Source organism: Erinaceus europaeus, chromosome 17, assembly GCF_950295315.1.
Source record: "Erinaceus europaeus chromosome 17, mEriEur2.1, whole genome shotgun sequence".
NCBI classification, from domain to species: Eukaryota; Metazoa; Chordata; class Mammalia; order Eulipotyphla; family Erinaceidae; genus Erinaceus; species Erinaceus europaeus.
In genome coordinates, this window is record NC_080178.1 from 68,894,956 (window position 1) to 68,914,520 (window position 19,565).

A 19,565-nucleotide genomic window follows, 5' to 3' on the forward strand; every position below is an offset into this window, starting at 1 on the left:
CCTCTACTTTTAAAAGTCTTCCAGAAGATTGAAGACACTGGAATACTCCCTGCCAGCTTCTATGAAGCCAACATCACCCTGATACCAAAAGCAGACAGGGACACAACCAAAAAAGAAAACTACAGACCAATATCTCTGATGAACATAGATGCGAAAATATTGAACAAAATTCTAGCCAACCGGATACAGCAGTATATCAAAAAGATTGTTCATCATGACCAAGTGGGGTTTATCCCCGGCATGCAAGGTTGGTTTAATATATGCAAATCAATCAATGTGATCCACCACATCAACAAAAGCAAGACCAAAAACCACATGGTCATATCAATAGATGCAGAGAAAGCCTTTGACAAAATACAACATCCCTTTATGATCAAAACACTACAAAAAATGGGAATAGATGGAAAATTCCTGAAGATAGTGGAGTCTATATATAGCAAACCTACAGCCAACATCATACTCAATGGTGAAAAACTGGAAGCATTTCCCCTCAGATCAGGTACTAGACAGGGCTGCCCACTATCACCATTACTATTCAACATAGTGTTGGAAGTTCTTGCCATAGCAATCAGGCAGGAGCAAGGAATTAAAGGGATACAGATTGGAAGAGAAGAAGTCAAACTCTCCTTATTTGCAGATGACATGATAGTATACATGGAAAAACCTAAGGAATCCAGCAAGAAGCTTTTGGAAATCATCAGGCAATACAGTACTGTGTCAGGCTATAAAATTAACATTCAAAAGTCAGTGGCATTCCTCTATGCAAACACTAAACTAGAAGAAATTGAAATCCAGAAATCAGTTCCTTTTTCTATAGCAACAAAAACAATAAAATATCTAGGAGTAAACCTAACCAAAGAAGTGAAATACTTGTATACTGAAAATTATGAGTCACTACTCAAAGAAATTGAAAAAGACACAAAGAAGTGGAAAGATATTCCATGTTCATGGGTTGGAAGAATTAACATCATCAAAATGAATATATTACCCAGAGCCATCTACAAATTTAATGCTATCCCCATCAAGATCCCAAGCACATTTTTTTAGGAGAATAGAAAAAATGCTACAAATGTTTATCTGGAACCAGAAAAGACCTAGAATTGCCAAAACAATCTTGAGAAAAAAAGAACAGAACCGGAGGCATCACACTCCCAGATCTCAAACTGTATTATAGGGCCATTGTCATCAAAACTGCTTGGTACTGGAACATGAACAGACACACTGACCAGTGGAATAGAATTGAGAGCCCAGAAATGAGGCCCCACACCTATGGACATCTAATCTTTGACAAAGGGGCCCAGACTATTACATAGGGAAAGCAGAGTCTCTTCAACAAATGGTGTTGGAAACAATGGGTTGAAACATGCAGAAGAATGAAACTGAATCACTGTATTTCACCAAATACAAAAGTAAATTCCAAGTGGATCAAGGACTTGGATGTTAGACCAGAAACTATCAGATACTTAGAGGAAAAATATTGGCAGAACTTTTTTCCGCATAAATTTTAAAGACATTTTCAATGAAACGAATCCAATTACAAGGAAGACTAAGGCAAGTATAAACCTATGGGACTACATCAAATTAAAAAGCTTCAGCAAAAGAAACCACTGCCCAAACCAAGAGACCCCTCACAGAATGGGAGAAGATCTTTACATGCCATACATCAGATAAGAGTTTAATAACCAACATATATAAAGAGCTTGCCAGACTCAACAACAAGACAACAAATAACCCTTCCAAAAATGGGGGGAGGACTTGGACAGAATATTCACCACAGAAGAGATCCAAAAGGCCGAGAAACACATGAAAAAATGCTCCAAGTCTCTGATTGTCAGAGAAATGCAAATCAAGACAACAATGAGATATCACTTCACTCCTGTGAGAGTGCCATACATCAGAAAAGGTAACAGCAGCAAATGCTGGAGAGGGTGTGGGGTCAAAGGAACCCTCCTGCACTGCTGGTGGGAATGTCAGTTGGTCCAACCTCTGTGGAGAACAGTCTGGAGAACTCTCAGAAGGCTAGAAATGGACCTACCCTATGACCCTGCAATTCCCCTCCTGGGGATATATCCTAAGGAACCCAACACATCCATCCAAAAAGATCTGTGTACACATATGTTCTTGGCAGCACAATTTGTAATAGCCAAAACCTGGAAGCAACCCAGGTGTCCAACAACAGATGAGTGGCTGAGCAAGTTGTGGTATATATACACAATGGAATACTACTCAGCTGTAAAAAATGGTGACTTCACCGTTTTTAGCCGATCTTGGATGGACCTTGAAAAAATCATGTTGAGTGAAATAAGTCAGAAACAGAAGGATGAATATGGGATGATCTCACTCTCAGGCCGAAGTTGAAAAACAAGATCAGAAAAGAAAACACAAGTCGAACCTGAAATGGAATTGGAGTATTACACCAGAGTAAAAGACTCTGGGGTGGGTGGGTAGGTGGGGAGAATACAGGTCCATGAAAAATGATGAATGAAATAGTGGGGGTTGTATTGTTAAATGGGAATCTGGGGAATGTTATGCATGTACAAACTGTTGTATTTAATGTTGAATGTAAAGCATTAATTCCCCAATAAAGAAATAAATTATTTTAAAAAATTACATGGATATTTGAAGAAATAACAACAAAAAAATCTGTTTACAAAAATAACCTTTGTGTAACCGTGAAGTCAAAGCTGTTTTGTCTCCCCCAAATGTTCTGCTTTTCTATGCAAAAATTCATAATGACTTTTCTGACAACCCAGTAGTTTCTTGACATATTCATGGACAAGAGTTCCACACCCTGACAGAAATCTCATCTACTCTATTTTTCTTGGGATCTATTTGTTATGAAACAGGGGAAACCTTTAGGTCAGTCTGAAGAAGTTACAGAAATTATCAGTAATAATTCTGAAATGTGTAAGCACAAATGCTATTCTCCTGGCACCACCAACTGAAGAGTCTTTAACACAGAGATAAAACAGTACACTTGGAACTGAGAAAGGTTACACATGTACAAACTACTATATTTTACTGCTGACTGTGAACCATTAGCCCCACTCCATAAAGGGGAAAAAAAGCCAATACACATTAAAATAGGTATTTACTGAAGTCTTACGATTGATCACAAATAATCCCTAATAGCCAGAGTGACTATAATACAGGGAAAGATAAGTGGTTGTATTATACAATATGAAAGCAAATATAGCTACAAGAAAGCTAATGAAAACAGTCCACTATCAAGCAGAGAGACCCTAATATTATTGTGCTTGAAAACACCAAAAACATTAAATATATTTACATTGAGAAATGCAAACAATTCAGCCACTGATTAAATGTAAATAGATTTCAGACAGTTTATCTTGTGATACCAGGCATCACAAGACTCTTAGTCACGTCAGAAAGTGTGTGAACCCACTCTTCTTCGCCATAGTTTCATCAAGGCTCTTTTCATCTCATTGTTTCTCAAGCTGTAGATCAGGGGGTTCAGCAGAGGTGTGAGTAATGTGTATGCCAATGACATCACTTTCTTAGTATCTGGTGAGTAGCCAGATTTGGGCTGGAGATAAGTCATGTTGGCTGTGCCATAGAAGAGAGTGACAGATGTGAGGTGGGAGGCACAGGTGGAAAAGGCCTTTTGCCTCCCAGTGGTAGATGGCATCTTCACGATGGCGAAGAGAATGCGAATGTAAGACAAGAGGATCAACAGGAAAGGAAGCATAACAATCAAAACGGTGCCTGTGAATGCGTAGATTTCAAACAGAAATGTGTCGGCACATGCAAGCTCCAGCACTGGGGGAGTCTCACAGAAGAGGTGATTGATTTCATTGGGACCACAGTAGGGGAAACTGAATACCCAGGTGGTCTGCACAGTAGCCACCAGGATCCCTGAGACCCATGAGAATGTCACTAATCTCACGAAAACACCTTTGTTCATAATCATTGGGTAGCTCAGAGGATGGCAGATTGCAGCATATCGGTCATAAGCCATTGCCCCCAGCAGAAAGCATTCTGTCCCACCAAAGAAAAGAATGAAATACATCTGGACAAAGCAGCCTGCAAATGTGATCTTGGCTTTTTCTGTGGAGAGAACTACCAGCATCTCAGGCATGATGGCTGCCATGAAACTCACTTCCACCACAGATAAGTTCAGGAGAAAGAGGTACATGGGGACATGGAGGCTGTGTTCCAAGGAGATGATGACTATAATGACAGCATTCCCCATCAGAGTCACCAGGTAAACAACCAAAAAAACCCCAAAGAGCTGCTCTTGGAGTTCAGGATAGCTGGAAAAGCCCAGGAGAATGAATTCAGCGACAGTGCTCTGATTTTTCCTTTTCATTTCTGCAGTGGAACATAAATCTTTTTCCGGATCATTTATATACTTTATGGCTCCACAGTCTGATGGTTGAGAGTGTGAGTCTAAATCTTAGCAGAAGACATAATGAAGAGCTCATCTCCACAGATCTCCAAGTTACTAGTCTGAAAATGGTTCATATATTGGACTAGTAAACCTTTCAAACACAAATCCAGAGATGAAGAATTTTGTCCCGATACCTTGTTTATAAAGTGCAAAATAAGAGCAGAAGTTCTTTGACAATGATATTTTATTTTTATGACAACACAATCATTACATTATTTATAATCTATTGTCTGTTATATCAAGCATGTATCTTTTCTTTTCATCGGTGTATTTATGTATCAGTTTTCACAAACATATTATGCAATATATGTTTAAAATAGTAAATATAATTATGAATACCCAGACACAAACCTCTAGGAAGTTATGATTAATGCAAAGAAACTACTCATAACTCTAATACTGCTCACACTTTTATCTGAGTATGAAAGCTAGAGTAGTTGACATTCTTACCTGAATAGTAATAGCATCTCCAATTTTAAGTGTAATTATGAATGGTAAATAGGTACAAAGGCAGAGTCTTCAATGCTTACCTATTGGCAACCTCGTTTTTCATTCCATCTAATCACCTTTCTAATTAAAAACACTCTCCCATGGCCTGGGATGTGGTACAATGGGTAGGTAATAAGACTCTCAAGCCTGAGGTCTTGAGCTCAGTCTCCTGCATCACATGTGCCACAGTGACACTCTAGTGCTCTCTCGCTCGCTCACATTAATACATGAATGAATATTTGAAAAAGCACTTTCCCATTTGTACAGCCTAGTGGTTCAGTGCGCTACTATGTAACATTATATGGTACTGAATTATTTGCCCTGGAAGAAGCCTGCTCTAGAGAAATTACACTCAATTTATATAGACTTCCTCATATGGACACCAGACATCAACTGCACTAACTTGGAGCCATACTCCTTCAGGCTTCTCTAGGGAATAAACACCCCTTCTCTCAAGAGACTCAATTCCTCCATGAGTTCCCCACTAGGAAATGAGAGCAGAAGCTGTTTTAATGTCAGCTAATGAGAGAGTAGGGAAGAAAGGGCTGAGAGTGTGAACAGGGGCGGGGCCATCTAGAAGGAGGGTCTGAGTGCATGGGGTGGAGAGATTGATTCTGCAGTGAGGAGAAACACAGTGTGACAAATAGACTGAAGCTACTTTGTGCAAAACTACTATCATTCTCAAAAGCTTTTGCATTTGTTAGTAATCTGGTAATAGTGAAAATTTGGGGCAGGGAGGACTATCATTCAGAGGATATGGCCCAGAGTGTGACTTTTTGTTTGGTGTTTGTTTGTTTTGTATTATCTTTATTTATTGGATAGAGACAGCCAGAAATCGAGAGGGGTGGGGGAGACAGGGAGAGAAACAGAGAGACACCTGCAGCCCTGCTTCATCACTTGTGAAGCTTTCCCCCTGCAGGTGAGAACCAGGGGCTTGAACCTGTGTCCTTGCGCACTCTAGTGTGAGCACTTAAACTAAGGTGCACCACCAACCGGCCCCTTTTTAATGATTTTTTTTTTTAATTGAACCAGAGCAGTGTTCAGCTCTGGCTTACGGTGGTGCGGGGGATTGAACCTGAGACTTTGGAGCCTCAGGCACGAGAGTCTGTTTGCATAATCATTATGCTATCTACCCTCTGCCAACTTTGAGAAAAATAATCTCTCAATTTTCATTACTTTCCCACTAGAATAAAGACATTATTACCCTCACAATGTAGAAAGCCAGGGGCCTTGGAGTTCAGTTTAGGACTTAAACAATCAATGACCTAGCAGAATGTAGGGTCACATGAACCTGCAGGTTAAACTTTATTCAAGGCTCGGATGGTTTAACCACTGGCAAGGTTCCCTTTCTTTATACTCCTTCTCTGGAAGAGGTCCCATTTTCAAGGAAGTTCTCTATTCCTAGAGGCAGCAAGGCTGCCAGCAATACTTAGAAACACACCCTTCCCAATGTGTCCATTGGGAAACATCCCATTTGTCCTGAGGAAAAAGCTTTATTTTATAAAAACAAGTCCAAAGACTGAGGCTCTCCCTTATTGTTAACTCAAGTGAGATAATATGTGAAATGGTGAACCAGACCCTGACAGTTTCTCACACTTGAACTGTTTCAATGTACCTATGAATGACACTGGGATTATTTGTATTTGATTATTTGTATTTGATCATTCAGATAACCACTTCGATGTTCAGTCTACGTCTTCAGTTCCTTGCCCACAGTTCCCAAAAGTCTTGAGTTTCTAAGTGTTGGAGAGTTTATCAGGTGTCTGTTTTTTATATGAATGAGGTGACTTGTAAGGAGCACCTAACTTTGAGGGCAGGTTTCCTAGAGAATCAACCATGTTATTAGAAGATAGGAACTTTCTGTCTGATCATCAGTTCTCCAAGAAGGGGAGAGGTCTAGACAGAATTAATTGCCAATGGACAATGAGCTAATTATTACTTGTGCTTAAGTAATAAAATGCCCCACCACCTGTATGGAAAAGCTTCACAAGTGGTGAAGCAGGGCTGTCTCTCTGTCTCTCTTCATCTCTATCACCCTCCTCAATTTCTCTCTGTCTCTGTCTAATAAGTAAATAAATATTTAAAAATAAATAAATAGGGGGTCGGGCGGCAGTGCAGTGAGTTAAACACACATGGTGTGAAATGCAAGGACTGGCCTAAGATCCCTGTTCTAGCCCCTGGCTCCCCACCTGCAGGGGGGTCGCTTCACGAGGGGTGAATCGGGTCTGCAGGTGTCTTGCCTCTTCTCTGTCTTCCCCTCCTCTCTGTTGTGCTGCACTGCGGAGAAGAGAGACAGGAGATCCAAAGCGAAGAGGGAACACAAATCTTTATTCCAGCGGGCACCTCAGGGTTGGGTCAGAGTGCAGTGGTTCCGACCACGTGGAGGTAGCAAAAATGGCCGCCTCGGAGACCACCCTTTTCTGCGTCTAACCACTGAGGTGAAAACCAGGCAAGAGAGATGGGGAGCGGAAGTAGGAGGGCTTTATAGGGCAACAACCAGGAGTGACTGTGTCAGGACAGGATTGGTTGAAAAAGGCACTGCAAGAATATCGGGGGAAGTGGCAAAGCCTGAGGGCAAAGACTGCATCTGCATAATTCTCCGGCACTCTCTCCATTTCTCTCTGTCCTATCCAACAGCAATGACAGCAATAAAAATAATAATCACAACAATGATAAATCAACAAGGGCAACAAAAGGGGAAAAAGCAGCTTCCAGGTGCAGTGGATTCGTGGTGCAGGCACCGAGCCCCAGCAATAACTCTAGAGGCAAAATAAATAAATAAAATGTCCCAAAAATCCAAAAGGAGGGCTGAGGAGTTATCATAATGGCTGTGTGACATACTTTCAGGTCTGAGTCTGAGAGGCCCCAGGTTCAATCCTCGGCAACACCGTAAGCCAGAGCTGAGAGGTACTTTAGTTAAACATAACATTCCAGATTTAGAGGCTTCAGAGAGCTTCCAGCTCGGCAACCATGAGATGACCTGGGGAGAGAGGGGCCCTTGGAGGGGGCACAGAAGTTCTACACCATTGCCCTAACCTTTGCAACTCTTTAGCTGACTCTTGATTTTTACTTTTAGCATCCTTTGTTATAAACTGGTAAGCTAGAAAATAAGCAGTTTTTTTTTTTTCTGAGTTCTGCTGACACATATAGTGGTGCCCATATAGTCTCATTTTGTAAATGAAACTAGTGCTATGAAATGGAGGGAAAGGATGAAGAACAAAAAGTGCAGTGGGTGTGATCTGTCCGTGGGGCAGCAAGGTCCCCAGCTGTACCAGCATTCTCAGCAGCTGCTGGAGTGATGGTAGGTCTGTGCTGCCGCCTACTTCTCTGCGCTGTTGAGAGAGGTGTGGGAACTGGGTGAGCTCTCTGAGCAAATGCAAAAACTGATGAGGCTCCTGCCTGGGCTTCTATTTCCTCATCTCTGAAAGAGGGTTAGAGTGGCCTGGGAAGTGGCACAGTGATTAGCACAGTGGTTAGAATCTTTGGCCTAAAAGCGTAAGGTCCCAGGTTGAATACCTGGGATTGTAAGTGCCAGAGTGATGCTCTGGTTCTTTCTCCTCTTTTTCATGTTAATAAATAAGTAAATATTAAAAAAAAAAATAAAGAGGATTGGAGGGGCCAAGGGTGATGCACCTGGTTGGGTGTACACCTTACAGTGCACAAAGAACCGGGTTCAAGCCCCTGGTTCCCACCTGCAGGGGGGAAGTTTCATGAGGGATGAAGCAGTGATGTAGGCTGCAGGGGTCTCTCTGCCTCTTTCTTCCCATTCTCAGTTTCTCTCTGTCTCTATCCAAAATCAATAGATATGTTTAAATATATATAATAAAAATAAAGAGTATTGGAAACTGACTAAACCTACACTTAGAATTTCTTTTTCTTCTTTTCTGTTCAGAGGGATCCAAAGCAGGAAAAAAAAAAAAAGAGATTACAGATCAGTGAGTATTGCATCTGACTGATCTTTCCAAGAAGACAGCATACCTAGAGACAAAAGTGGGGTGATTCACAACACAACTAAGTCAGGTCACAATGGAGTTGCCAAGTCCAAAGGTATGTGACAAGCCATACTCATTTCCAACGTGGAAATTCTGGAAAGATGGGAAAACACTATTTGCTGCTGTTGTTGTCGTTGTCCTTCTCCTTCTCCTTCTCCTTCTCCTTCTCCTTCTCCTTCTCCTTCCCCTTCCCCTTCCCCTTCCCCTTCCCCTTCCCCTTCCCCTTCCCCTTCCCCTTCCCCTTCCCCCTCCCCTCCCCCTCTCCCTCCTCCTCCTCCTCCTCCTCCTTCTTCTTCTTCTTCCTCTTCTTCTTCTTCTTCCTCCTCCTCCTCCTTGCCTCCATTGTTATCACTGGGGCCTGCACTAGGAATCTACTGCTCCTGGCAGCCATCTTTTTTCCATTGTTGTTTTTGCTGTTGTTGTGGTTGCTATCATTATTATTGTTGCTGCTGCTGCTGGATAAGACAGAGAGAAATCGAGATAGGAGGGGAAGACAGAGGGGGGAGAGAAAAACAGACACTAGTTTCACTGCTTGTGAAGTGACCCCCCTGCAGGTGGGGCACTTTTCACTGTGTGTGCTTACACTTAACCCCATGTGCTACTGCCTGCCTGGCCCCTGGGAAGCACTATTTTTTAAGCATCAATTGGCCACAAATACAGAGTCAAGAGAGCATTCTATTATTCCCCCAATACAGTGTTTATTGATATATTTCACATCATTCATTTTTATAGAGTGAGCATAATTCACATTGCATTTGGGTTATTTGTTTAACATTAGTTTATTTTTAAAAACTGTGTATTTTTAATTTTTTATGTTTATTTATTTATTCCCTTTTGTTGCCCTTGTTTTATTATTGTAGCTATTATTATTGTTATTGATGTCGTCATTGTTGGATAGGACAGAGAGGAATGGAGAGAGGAGGGGAAGACAGAGAGGGAGAGAGAAAGAGAGATACCTGCAGACCTGCTTCACTGATTGTGAAGCGACTCCCCTGCAGGTGGGGAGCCGGGGGCTCCAACTGGGATTCTTACGACAGTCCTTGTGTTTTGCACTGCCTGCGCTTAACCCGCTGCGCTACCGCCAGACTCCCATATTGATTATTGGCTATAATACTATGTAAGTAACAAAGCTAGAGCTTCACCCCTTGATATGTAATCAAGCTCATAGTACCCCCCACAAAATTCCAGTGCCCCCTTGATATGTAATAAACCTCACAGCAAGCCCCACAAAGTTCCAGTGGCATCATCCAGACAAGATCATCCTCACTCACTTCCATTCACCCTCCTTGCCCTTCTCCTCTGTTACCAACAACATTTTCCATGGATTCTAAGACTCGTTTTTGTTGTGTTTGGTTAGTTTGACTATTTTGTCGATTCCTATTCCATATCTGAATGAAATCACTCAGTATTTGCCTTCTATGTTCTGACTCATTTCGCTTAGCACAATCACTTCAAGTCCCGTCTATCTTATTGCAAAAGGCATGATCTTACCTCTTTAAATAGCTGAATAGTTGTCCATTGAGTATATACTTCAATTTCTTTACTTTTGCCAATTTTTATTTGTGATTCATAGTGGGCTACAAGATTGTAAGATTATGGGGCAGGCGGTAGGTAGCGCAGCGGGTTAAGCGTATATGGCATGAAGCACAAGGACCAGTGTAAGGATCCTGGTTCGAGCCCCTGGCTCCCCACCGGCAGAGGGGTCACCTCACAAGCAGTGAAGCAGTTCTGCAGGCATCTGTCTTTCTCTCCCCCCCCATCTCTGTCTTCCCCTCCCCCCTCAATCTCTCCCTGTCCTATCCAATAACATCAACAGAGGCAACAAAAATGAGAGAAAGAGCCCCCAGGAGCAGTGGATTCATAGTGCACAGACACCAAGCCCCAGCAATAATCCTAGAGGCAAAAAAGTAAAATTGCAGGGTATAGTTCCACACTGCACCCACCACCAAAGTTCTGGATACCACAGTTTCTTTCTCTTGCCCTCTGTGGGCGGGCCTTTAGGTTGTGCCCAAATTTTGGTTCTTGTGAATAATGCTTCTATGGACATAGGGATATGTGTATCATTTTTTTTTGCAAGGGTATAGTTTTATATTTCAGCCTTCACCAAAGTTCTGTAGCCCCCAGTAACCACCATAGTTTTCACACAATGTGTAAGAGAGTTTGGTGACTTTTTTTTTTAACAAGTTCATATATTCCACATGTGAATGAAACCATACTTTTTTTTCACCTCTCTACTTATTTCACTAAACAGAATCACCTCCAGATTCATCTACCTTATCCAAAGGATACAGTGTTGTCTTTTTTTTAATTGCAGAGTAGTATTTCATTGAATATATGTCACAAAACTTCTTTGTTTAACCATTTTATTGGGGAGGGTTGTGGTTTATAGTACAGCTATTGGCATATGGGTGCAATTCTCATCTCCCCATGACAGGTATCTGCGAAACACTCTCACCCCCAACTTGGGTCCTTTTCCATCATCGTGCATGAGGACCCCACTGTCCTATCCACATGTCTCTATCCCCTCCCTCCCCCTTCTTCGCCAAAGCCCTTTGCATTGGTACATATCCCATGAATTCTCTACCGAGACATGCATCAATGAGTATTTGGTTGATACTGTATCTTTTTTTTTGCCTCCAGGGTTATCACTGGGGCTTGGCGCTTGTACTACAAATCCACTACTCCTGGAGGCAATTATTTATTATTATTATTATTATTATTATTGGATAGGACGGAGAGAAATTGAGAGAGGAAGGGGATAGAGAGGGGGGGAGAGAAGGGGCTGGGTGGTAGCACAGTAGGTTAAGTGCACATGGTGCAAAGCACAAGGACCAGTGTAAGGTTCAAGTCCCCAGCTCCCCACCTGCAGGGGTGTCGCTTCACAAGCAGTGAAACAGGTCTGTAGGTGTCTATCTTTCTATCCTTCTCTCTGTCTCTCCCTCCTCTCTTAATTTCTCTCTGTCCTATCCAACAACAACAACAGCTATAACAATAACAATCACAATGAGGGCAACAATATGGGGGGGGAAATAGCCTCCAGGAGTAGCGGATTCATAGTGCTGACACCAAGTCCCAGCAACAACCCTGGAGGCAAGAGAGAGAGAGAGACCTGAAGACCTGCAGACCTGCATCACTACTTGTAAAGTGACCCCACCACCACCACAGGTGGGGAGCTGGGGCCTTTAACTGGGATCCTTGTGCAGATCCTTGCGCTTAGTACTATGCACTTAACCCAGTATGCCACTGCCCAACCCCCTGCTTCTGTATCTTTTTAATTAGTGTTTTCATATATTTCAAATAAATATCTAGAAGTGGAATTTCTAGACTATGTGGCATTTTCATTTTGAGTTTCTTATGGAATCTCCATACTATTTTGCACAAATAATGCACCAATTCACATTTCCAACAACAGTGCTCAAGACTTCCTTTTTCGTCACACTCTCAAAAGTGCTTGTTGTTTCCAGTCTCTGACATAGGTTATTCTCACATATGTGAGGTGATCTATCTCATTGTGTTTTTGATTTGAATGCCTGTAAGAATATGTGATGTTGAGCTCTTTTTTCATGTGCTTGTGTGGTCCTCTGTGTCTTTTCTTTGAAGTAGCATCTATTCAGTTCTCTTAATTGGGCTAAATTTTTTTTTGTTTTGTTTTTGAGTTGTCTGAGTTCTTTATATATTTTGGGTATTAACCCATCAGACACTTGATATGCAAATATTTTCTCTCGTTCAGTAGGTTGCTCTTTCATTTTTGTAGGGGTTTCTTCGGCTGCGTAAAACTTAGTTTGATATACTCCCACTTGCTTATTTTTGCTTTTGTATCTCTTGCTGTTGGAGCCAAGCCATACTCATGACAGCTTGACTCCAAAGACATTTCAGAGGTGAGTGTCCAGAGACTAGTGTATGGCCTATCCTTACTTGCATTGTGTGGTTGGTAGTATCTTGCAGCCTTAGGGATTATATCTATGTCTTGAATCAGTTTTGAATGAATTTTTGTGCATGATGTTAAATAATGGTCATTGCACTAACCTGCATGTGATTGTCCAGGTTGACCACAACATTTGTTGAAAAGGTTTTTCCTTTCTCCATTGTACGGTCTTGTCCCCTTTATCAAAAAGTAACTCTCCTTGCATGTGCATTTATTATTTCTGGGCTTTGAATTCTCCTCTACCAGCCTGTGTATTTGTTTTGTTCCAGTACTATACTGTTTTGATAACTGTCCCTCCTTTTTTCTTACATTAACTTAAAACATTATGTAGATGTTAAATTATAGCATTATCATGTGACTTTTCTCTCTCTTTTTTGGCCTCCAGGGCTAGCGCTCAGGCTCAGTGCCTGCACTATGAATCCACTGCTCCTAGCAGCCATTTTTTCCATTTTATTGGTAGGACAGAGAGAAGTTGAGAGTGGAGAGGGAGCTAAGGAGGGAGAGAGAAAGAGAGACACCTGCAGACCTGCTTCACAGCTTGTGAAGCGTGCCCCCCCCCACCCACTGCAGGTAGGGAGCTGGGGGCTTGAACCCAGATCCTTGTTGGGTCCTTGTGCTCAATTCCTGACATTTCTATTTCCTACAATGCAATTGTCACATAAAGCCTTGTGCCTATTTTCACCATATAATTAATTTCTAAAGATTTCTTTCTTTCTTTTTTTGCCTCCAGGGTTATAGCTGGGGCGCGGTGCCTGCACCATGAATCCACTGCTCCTGGAAGCCATTTTTCCCCCTTTTGTTGCCCTTGTTGTTGTAGCCTTTTTGCGGTTATTACTGTTATTGTTGATGTCATTCGTTGTTGGATAGGACAGAGAGAAATGGAGAGAGGAGGGGAAGACAGAGGGCGGGAGAGAAAGACAGACACCTGCAGACCTGCTTCACTGCCTATGAAGCGACTCCCCTGCAGGTGAGGAGCCGGGGGCTTGAATCGGGATCCCTACACCAGTCCTTGCGCTTTGCGCCACGTGCGCTTAACCCGCTGCGCTACTGCCCAACCCCCTGAAGATTTCATTTTATAGAAGAAAGTTCAACACAGAACTGCATGGTCACTGACAGTAGAATGCGAGAGGAACTACTGAATCAAAAGTCCACACTGTAGTTGCTGAACTAGTCTCTAGGAGGAGAGGATACTAAGCAACAAACTTTGAGCCATGGATGTGAAGTGTGGCTATTCCTAAGAATGCATTTTATTCTACTTCAGTCTTCTGATATGTGATTCTCTGATCTTTTCTGATTAGAAAATCCTCTGTCCTTCCACTCATTCTCCTCTTTCCCTTCGTTTTCCCTCTCTATCTTCCCTCCATCTTCTTTTTTTTTTAATATTTATTTTATTTATTTATTCCCTTTTTTTGCCCTTGTTGTTTTACTGTTGTAGTTATTATTGTTGTTGTTGTTGTTGGATAGGACAGAGAGAAATGGAGAGAGGAGGGGAAGACAGAGAGGGGGAGAGAAAGATAGACACCTGCAGACCTGCTTCACCACCTGTGAAGCGACTCCCCTGCAGGTGGGGAGCCGGGGTTCAAACCGGGATCCTTATGCCGGTCCTTGTGCTTTGCGCCACCTGCGCTTAACCCGCTGCGCTATAGCCCGACTCCCTCCCTCCATCTTCTTGTCCTTTCACCCTACCATCTTTTTGTCCATTTAATTCTGATTTGCTCCTATTTCTGTTTTCCACCCTGTTGTTCCTAGCCTCTTTGTCTTTAGTCCAGTCGCTATGTCCCTCTGCCTTTTCCCTACTAGAAGTCTCCTTTTGGGACCCTGCTATTTTGCCTTTGCCCATGAAAGACCTCTTTACCTCCTCTTTCTGCCCATCATTCAAGCCGATTTGGACATTAAAGGAGCTACTACTTTGGGCTCTCTTGTCATTGGAATGTCCCACTGTGAAGGACAGGTCACTCATCTGAACTCCCTTCCTCAGCTTCTTTAGCATAGAATCATACAAGGAAAACTCTAAGTCCCAGGTCCTGTTGTGCTTTATAGACTCCATTTGTTCTCTGAAATATTTCAGGTCTTGCTTGATTGAGGGGGAAATCTTAAAGCAGAACTTTAGCTCCAAGTTTGAGGAGCTCTCTTTTTTGGATATGTCCAGTAAAAAATGCATACTGAGAGTCATCTCCTCACCCCCTGCCTCCTCCTTTTCATCTAACAGCCTGCTCACTTCTCTACAAGATCCTTTACCCATCTGGTCCTTGTCCTTTTTCACTAGGTAGGAGATAGCATGAAAAAACTCCTGGAAAATAATGTGGCGGAAGCTATAGAACTTCTTGGTGTCGAGTCCTTCATAGTAATCACTGCTATTCAAGAAGTGGGGGAGGCTGGGCCCATCTAAACCATGTTTCCTCACGTCTTCTTCCTTAAATAGAAACTGCTGTTGCTGGATGCCCTCCGCTGCCAAAGAGCACAGACCCTGCAGAACCTTATCCCGAGAAGCCTCAGGACAGCCCTCGTTGCCACTGGGTGGCAGGAAAGTAGAAACATAGGCCATGAAGATGTCAGTGTCGTTACCAGGCATCTCTGAGATCTCGCTGCCTCTCTCCATCTGCCCCTTCAGCCAAGAACAGACCACCCAGCAAATGCCTGGAACCTGGCATGCTTTGTAGAGAACATCACTTCCTTGTACGATGGCAAAAGCGTTCCTGGCTTGCTCCTTATCTGTGAAATAAATGCTGAAATACTTCTCCCTCTCTTTCTTAGAGAAGCCCAGGACGTGAATGTGGCGTGGTTTCTTCAGCAGGGATTCGAGATTCTGCAAAGCCAGGGGCCGAGTTGTGACCAGAAGGGAGCACGTGGGTAGCACCTCTCTCTTCATCAGGCAGGTCAGCAAGCGCTCCATGGGACTCTGCCCCAGCTTCTGCAGCCCCACGGCAAAGGGCCTCTGCAGCTCGTCAAAGCCATCCAGGAGAAACAGCAGCCGCTCTGGCTGTCTCACAATCTCGTTGACAGGGGCTTGGTTGTCCCCACAACACCAGAAAAGAAGTTGCTTCAGCTTGCCCTCTGGCAGCAGGACCACTTCTCTGCAGCTCACATAGAAAACATAGTCAAACTGGCCCTGGTACAGGGTGCCAGCAGCCCAGTCCTGGACCATTTTTCTGACCAGCGTCGTCTTTCCCATGCCAGCACTCCCCTGGAGGACCACGAGGGGAGGGTGTTGGGAGGCCTCAGCCGCCGGATCAAATAGAGCCTTCACCGTGTCAGAGTCCGACTCCTGCTCCAGGGCAGCGCCCACAGGTGAGACTGGGCTCCCGGAGCTGGGCTTGGTCACCAGGAGCAGCTGGTTGTATTTCTTGTGGACACCTCCTTCCCACCTCTCCAGTAGGCAGCGCACATACTCTCGGTAAATGTGTCTGTAATCTGAGCCACATGTGTGGCGGTGAGGTGGTGAGGGAGGAATAAAAGAGACAAAGCAGGTCATTCAGACTCTGAACTCTGTTATTTTTTTCTCATACTCTATGCTCTCTGACTTGCATCTTCCTGAAGGCTACACTTTTAGACTGGTGGCGAAGAGCCACTGTACTGCTGAGAGAGACAAAGAGAGAGAGAGAGAGAGGAAGCTCATATGCACCACCACATATGTTCCATGTATGTACATCTGTGGGCTGTGAGGGGATACTTATATCCACATGTGTTCTGGGGACTGAGCTTAAGATAGCTCGTGCATATTTGTGTGGGAAGGTATGTGTCAGCTAGCATCTGTTTGTATTAAGATGTATATTTCTTAAAGTGTGCGTGTATGTGAGAGAGAGAGAGAGAGAGAGCAAATGACTGAGTGTTCACTGAAATGTCACCTTTGGAAATGGTGAGGACAGGCTGAGGGATAATGACAGAACAGGACTTGTTCTCAATAAAGGTGAAGCCCAGCACTAAAGATAAAAGAGCTCTGAACAGTGTCCTCCCATCTCTTAGTCAGATGAATTTTAATTCTGTGAGCTTATGGAGGGAGCACAGGCACTGAGAGATCCTTTCTCATGCTTTGGCACCACCCAGGAAAGGGTAGGAGGCCATCTGGGCTCTGTGCCCACCCCCACACTCTAGGAGTTCCTTGAGAGAGCAGGATAGAGGGGAGCCACCCCCTGTGAGAGGCAGCCTGGGCACTGCTGCCAGAGCAGCACAGAAAAGTCTGCTCCCTGGCACCCTAACACACACACTCACTCTATCTGTCTGTCTGTCTGTCTGTCTATCTATCTATCTATCTCCCTCTCTCCCTCTCTGTTCTTCTCTCTTCCTCTCCGCTCCTCTGGCACTATGACCAGAAGTAGGAGTGGGGGCACCGAGGGCACTAGATACTGCAGCAGTCTTTCCACAGATAAATCCTACCCTCAGACCCCCAGGACAGTTTCCTGGCCCTTTAGCTCAAGACCACTGGGACCCTGGAGAAGGGGGTCCCGCAGACAAAGAGAACAAGAGTGACAGCAGAAATAACAAGCTATGGGGCCCTCAGAAATACCATGGGACAAAGAGAGGCCAGTGTGACTCTGAGCTTCCCTCGCCCTCTGGTGCACTCACCATTCAGACAAACGTGGCTGAGCTGGTCCACAAGTTCCATCAGGTTCATTATCTTCAGGACCTTGAGTACCACCTTCACAGCCTCCTGGGCTCCACATATTGAAATCAGCCGAGAAGCCAGGTCCACCCGATTTAAGCCCTCCAGCTCCCCTCGGGCCAACTGGAACTGACCTCCAAACAGGCTTTGATCCCGTAAGTGGAACTTGAATACCTTGAAATTATTCTCCTCAAGGTCACTTAAGGCCCAGAGCAGTGCCTCTCGGGGATTGTGGGCCAGGGCTGCTGCCATGATGCTAGAGTGAAGGGCCGAGTTCCGGGGGTTGGCCTAGAGGAGGCAAGGTGGGAGAGAAGAGGAGAGGGGTGGGCCCTGAGGCAAGAGCAGCCCGAAGGAGCCTTAGCCCACCCTGCTCTCGGGACGCCCAGGAAGCTGCTGAGCACAGGCCAGGGAGAGGCCAGACAGGAGCAGAGCTCCAAGAAGGGATGGTAGATGATACGGCAGAGGAATCTTCCCACTCATGTCCCTCTGCTCTGTCAGATGGCAAGTGTGAGCATTCGTGCTGGCAAAGAGATAGAAGGCATGTGGGTGTGTCCATCACTATCTCTCCATCTCTCTCCTCCTAGGCTGCCTCCCTATGTCTCACATAGATTGTTTACCAAGCCTTGGAAGCCTCCTTAGTTCTTAAAGGAGAATCTCTCATGGGGGAACCTGCACTGAACTGGCGCATACTTGTGAAACTCTGCTCACCAGACCCCGATCTTACACAAAGGATTTCAAAGCTGGAAGTCTTCTCACAGTTCAAATAATGATGGGGGGTGGGGGGAAGGGGCTGCTGGGATGAGGGTGGCTTGTCACTTTCTGCAGAGTGATTTGCAGTCATTATCCCTTTTAGTCATCTCACATATAGTTATACTCAAAGAAAAAAGGTTTTCCAGAAGTTTCCAGCACTTGGCCACACTAGTGGCCAGAGGGACAGGATTTAAATCATGCTCCATGACTTGTGTAGTTAAAGAGAAAGAAACAAAAAAGGTAGATAATAATAAAATGCAGATTTGGAAGCTCAGTAGTTAGGCTAAGTAGGACTTGAAACTAGAGACATTTGTAAATACTAAAGAAAGGAGAGCAAACTAGAATAGTGTTTAAAATGTAGAACTAGGGCAAGCAAAATAGCTCACCTGGACAGTGCAGCTGCTTTGCCAAGTGCACGACCCAGGCTCATGTCCAGCTCTCAACCACATTCAAGAAAGAATCAGTGCAGTGAAGCCCCAGCACTCAGCAATGACCAAGAAAAAAGATAAAATGTAAAACTAAAATGTTGTCAGGGCAGCAGTCTTCAAAAGAAGAAAGTCAAGAATGGAGATAGGAAGTTTCCAGAGTTAACATGTGTGGTCTAAAGCCAACGAAGACTCTACCTCAGTAGCAGACTGTTGAATAAGAGCAAAAGATATTTCGGGAACAAAGGAAGGAGTTGAGCATCAAATATCTGTGTTTGGGGCTAGGGAGACGGCTCAAAAGAGGAGTGTGTGTCTTACACACCTGAGACCCTGAAATGGATCCCTTGCTCCACACCAAATTGGCAGTGTGGTACTTGGTGTGTGTCTCTCCATACAGCAAATAAATTTTAAAGAATGAAAAGTAAATAAATACCAGCATTTGGACCCCATAGCAAAATAGGGAACATTTCAGAAATATGTTAGAATATATTGTGAGTCCAGGGCAGTGTGGAAACATAGGACTGTTGAAACAGGAACAGGCTACATAAATGCCCAGACTCCCCCTACACATCTCCACTGCCAGCAAAGCTAATTTCGAACAAGCAGGAGAAGGTAGCTCAGGACCCTGCCGGCATCTGCAGTCTGGGTTCTGGCCAGTGTGGAGGCGGAGCCTTGAGGTCATGACAGGATGACATCATTCCCTGAATGATCCTGACTAGCAGGATCCTGGGAATAGAGCTGAAACACTCCTCCTTCCGGGTAGACAGCAACCCAAGCCAAGTCTGGGACCACTTCGCTTAAGTCTACTAGTCCACTTCTGGACCAATTCAAAGGATGGGTATAAGCTCCAGGAACCTATCTTGGACACCTGACAGGCACTAGTACTGGACAGGCTGCCACAGAAGAGACCATAAAGTCCTAGAGAAACAGAGACACCCACACATTCATTCCATCTGGATGAATACTGTTCACT

General features: G+C 44.0%; 2 protein-coding genes across 2 annotated transcripts; both read right to left on the reverse strand.

Moving 5' to 3' along the window:
- Positions 1–3,238: 3,238 nt before the first annotated feature.
- On the reverse strand, positions 3,239–4,336 carry LOC103117623 (olfactory receptor 10A3). Its single transcript, XM_007527719.3, has one exon. The coding sequence runs from the start codon at positions 4,328–4,330 to the stop codon at positions 3,386–3,388; it is 945 nt and encodes a 314-aa protein (XP_007527781.1). The 5' UTR covers positions 4,331–4,336; the 3' UTR covers positions 3,239–3,385.
- Positions 4,337–13,885: 9,549 nt separating this feature from the next.
- On the reverse strand, positions 13,886–17,921 carry NLRP10 (NLR family pyrin domain containing 10). The gene is made up of 3 exons (XM_060175820.1): positions 17,381–17,921; positions 14,504–16,228; positions 13,886–13,926 (listed from the first exon to the last, which is right to left on the reverse strand). Exons 1-3 carry the CDS (start codon positions 17,667–17,669, stop codon positions 13,886–13,888), a joined length of 2,055 nt encoding a protein of 684 aa, XP_060031803.1. The 5' UTR covers positions 17,670–17,921.
- Positions 17,922–19,565: the final 1,644 nt, after the last annotated feature.

What these genes read in the sequence shown, in the direction of transcription:
- LOC103117623 (XM_007527719.3), bottom strand. Translation starts at nt 4,330, where the DNA reads ATGAAAAGGAAAAATCAGAGCACTGTCGCTGAATTCATTCTCCTGGGC.
- NLRP10 (XM_060175820.1), bottom strand. Translation starts at nt 17,669, where the DNA reads ATGGCAGCAGCCCTGGCCCACAATCCCCGAGAGGCACTGCTCTGGGCC. An exon ending in CAGCCACGTTTGTCTGAATG is followed by an intron (nt 16,229 to 17,380) that starts GTGAGTGCACCA and finishes CATGTGGCTCAG; the next exon opens with ATTACAGACACATTTACCGA. An exon ending in ATTAAATGGACAAAAAGATG is followed by an intron (nt 13,927 to 14,503) that starts GTAGGGTGAAAG and finishes TTCTACTGTCAG; the next exon opens with TGACCATGCAGTTCTGTGTT.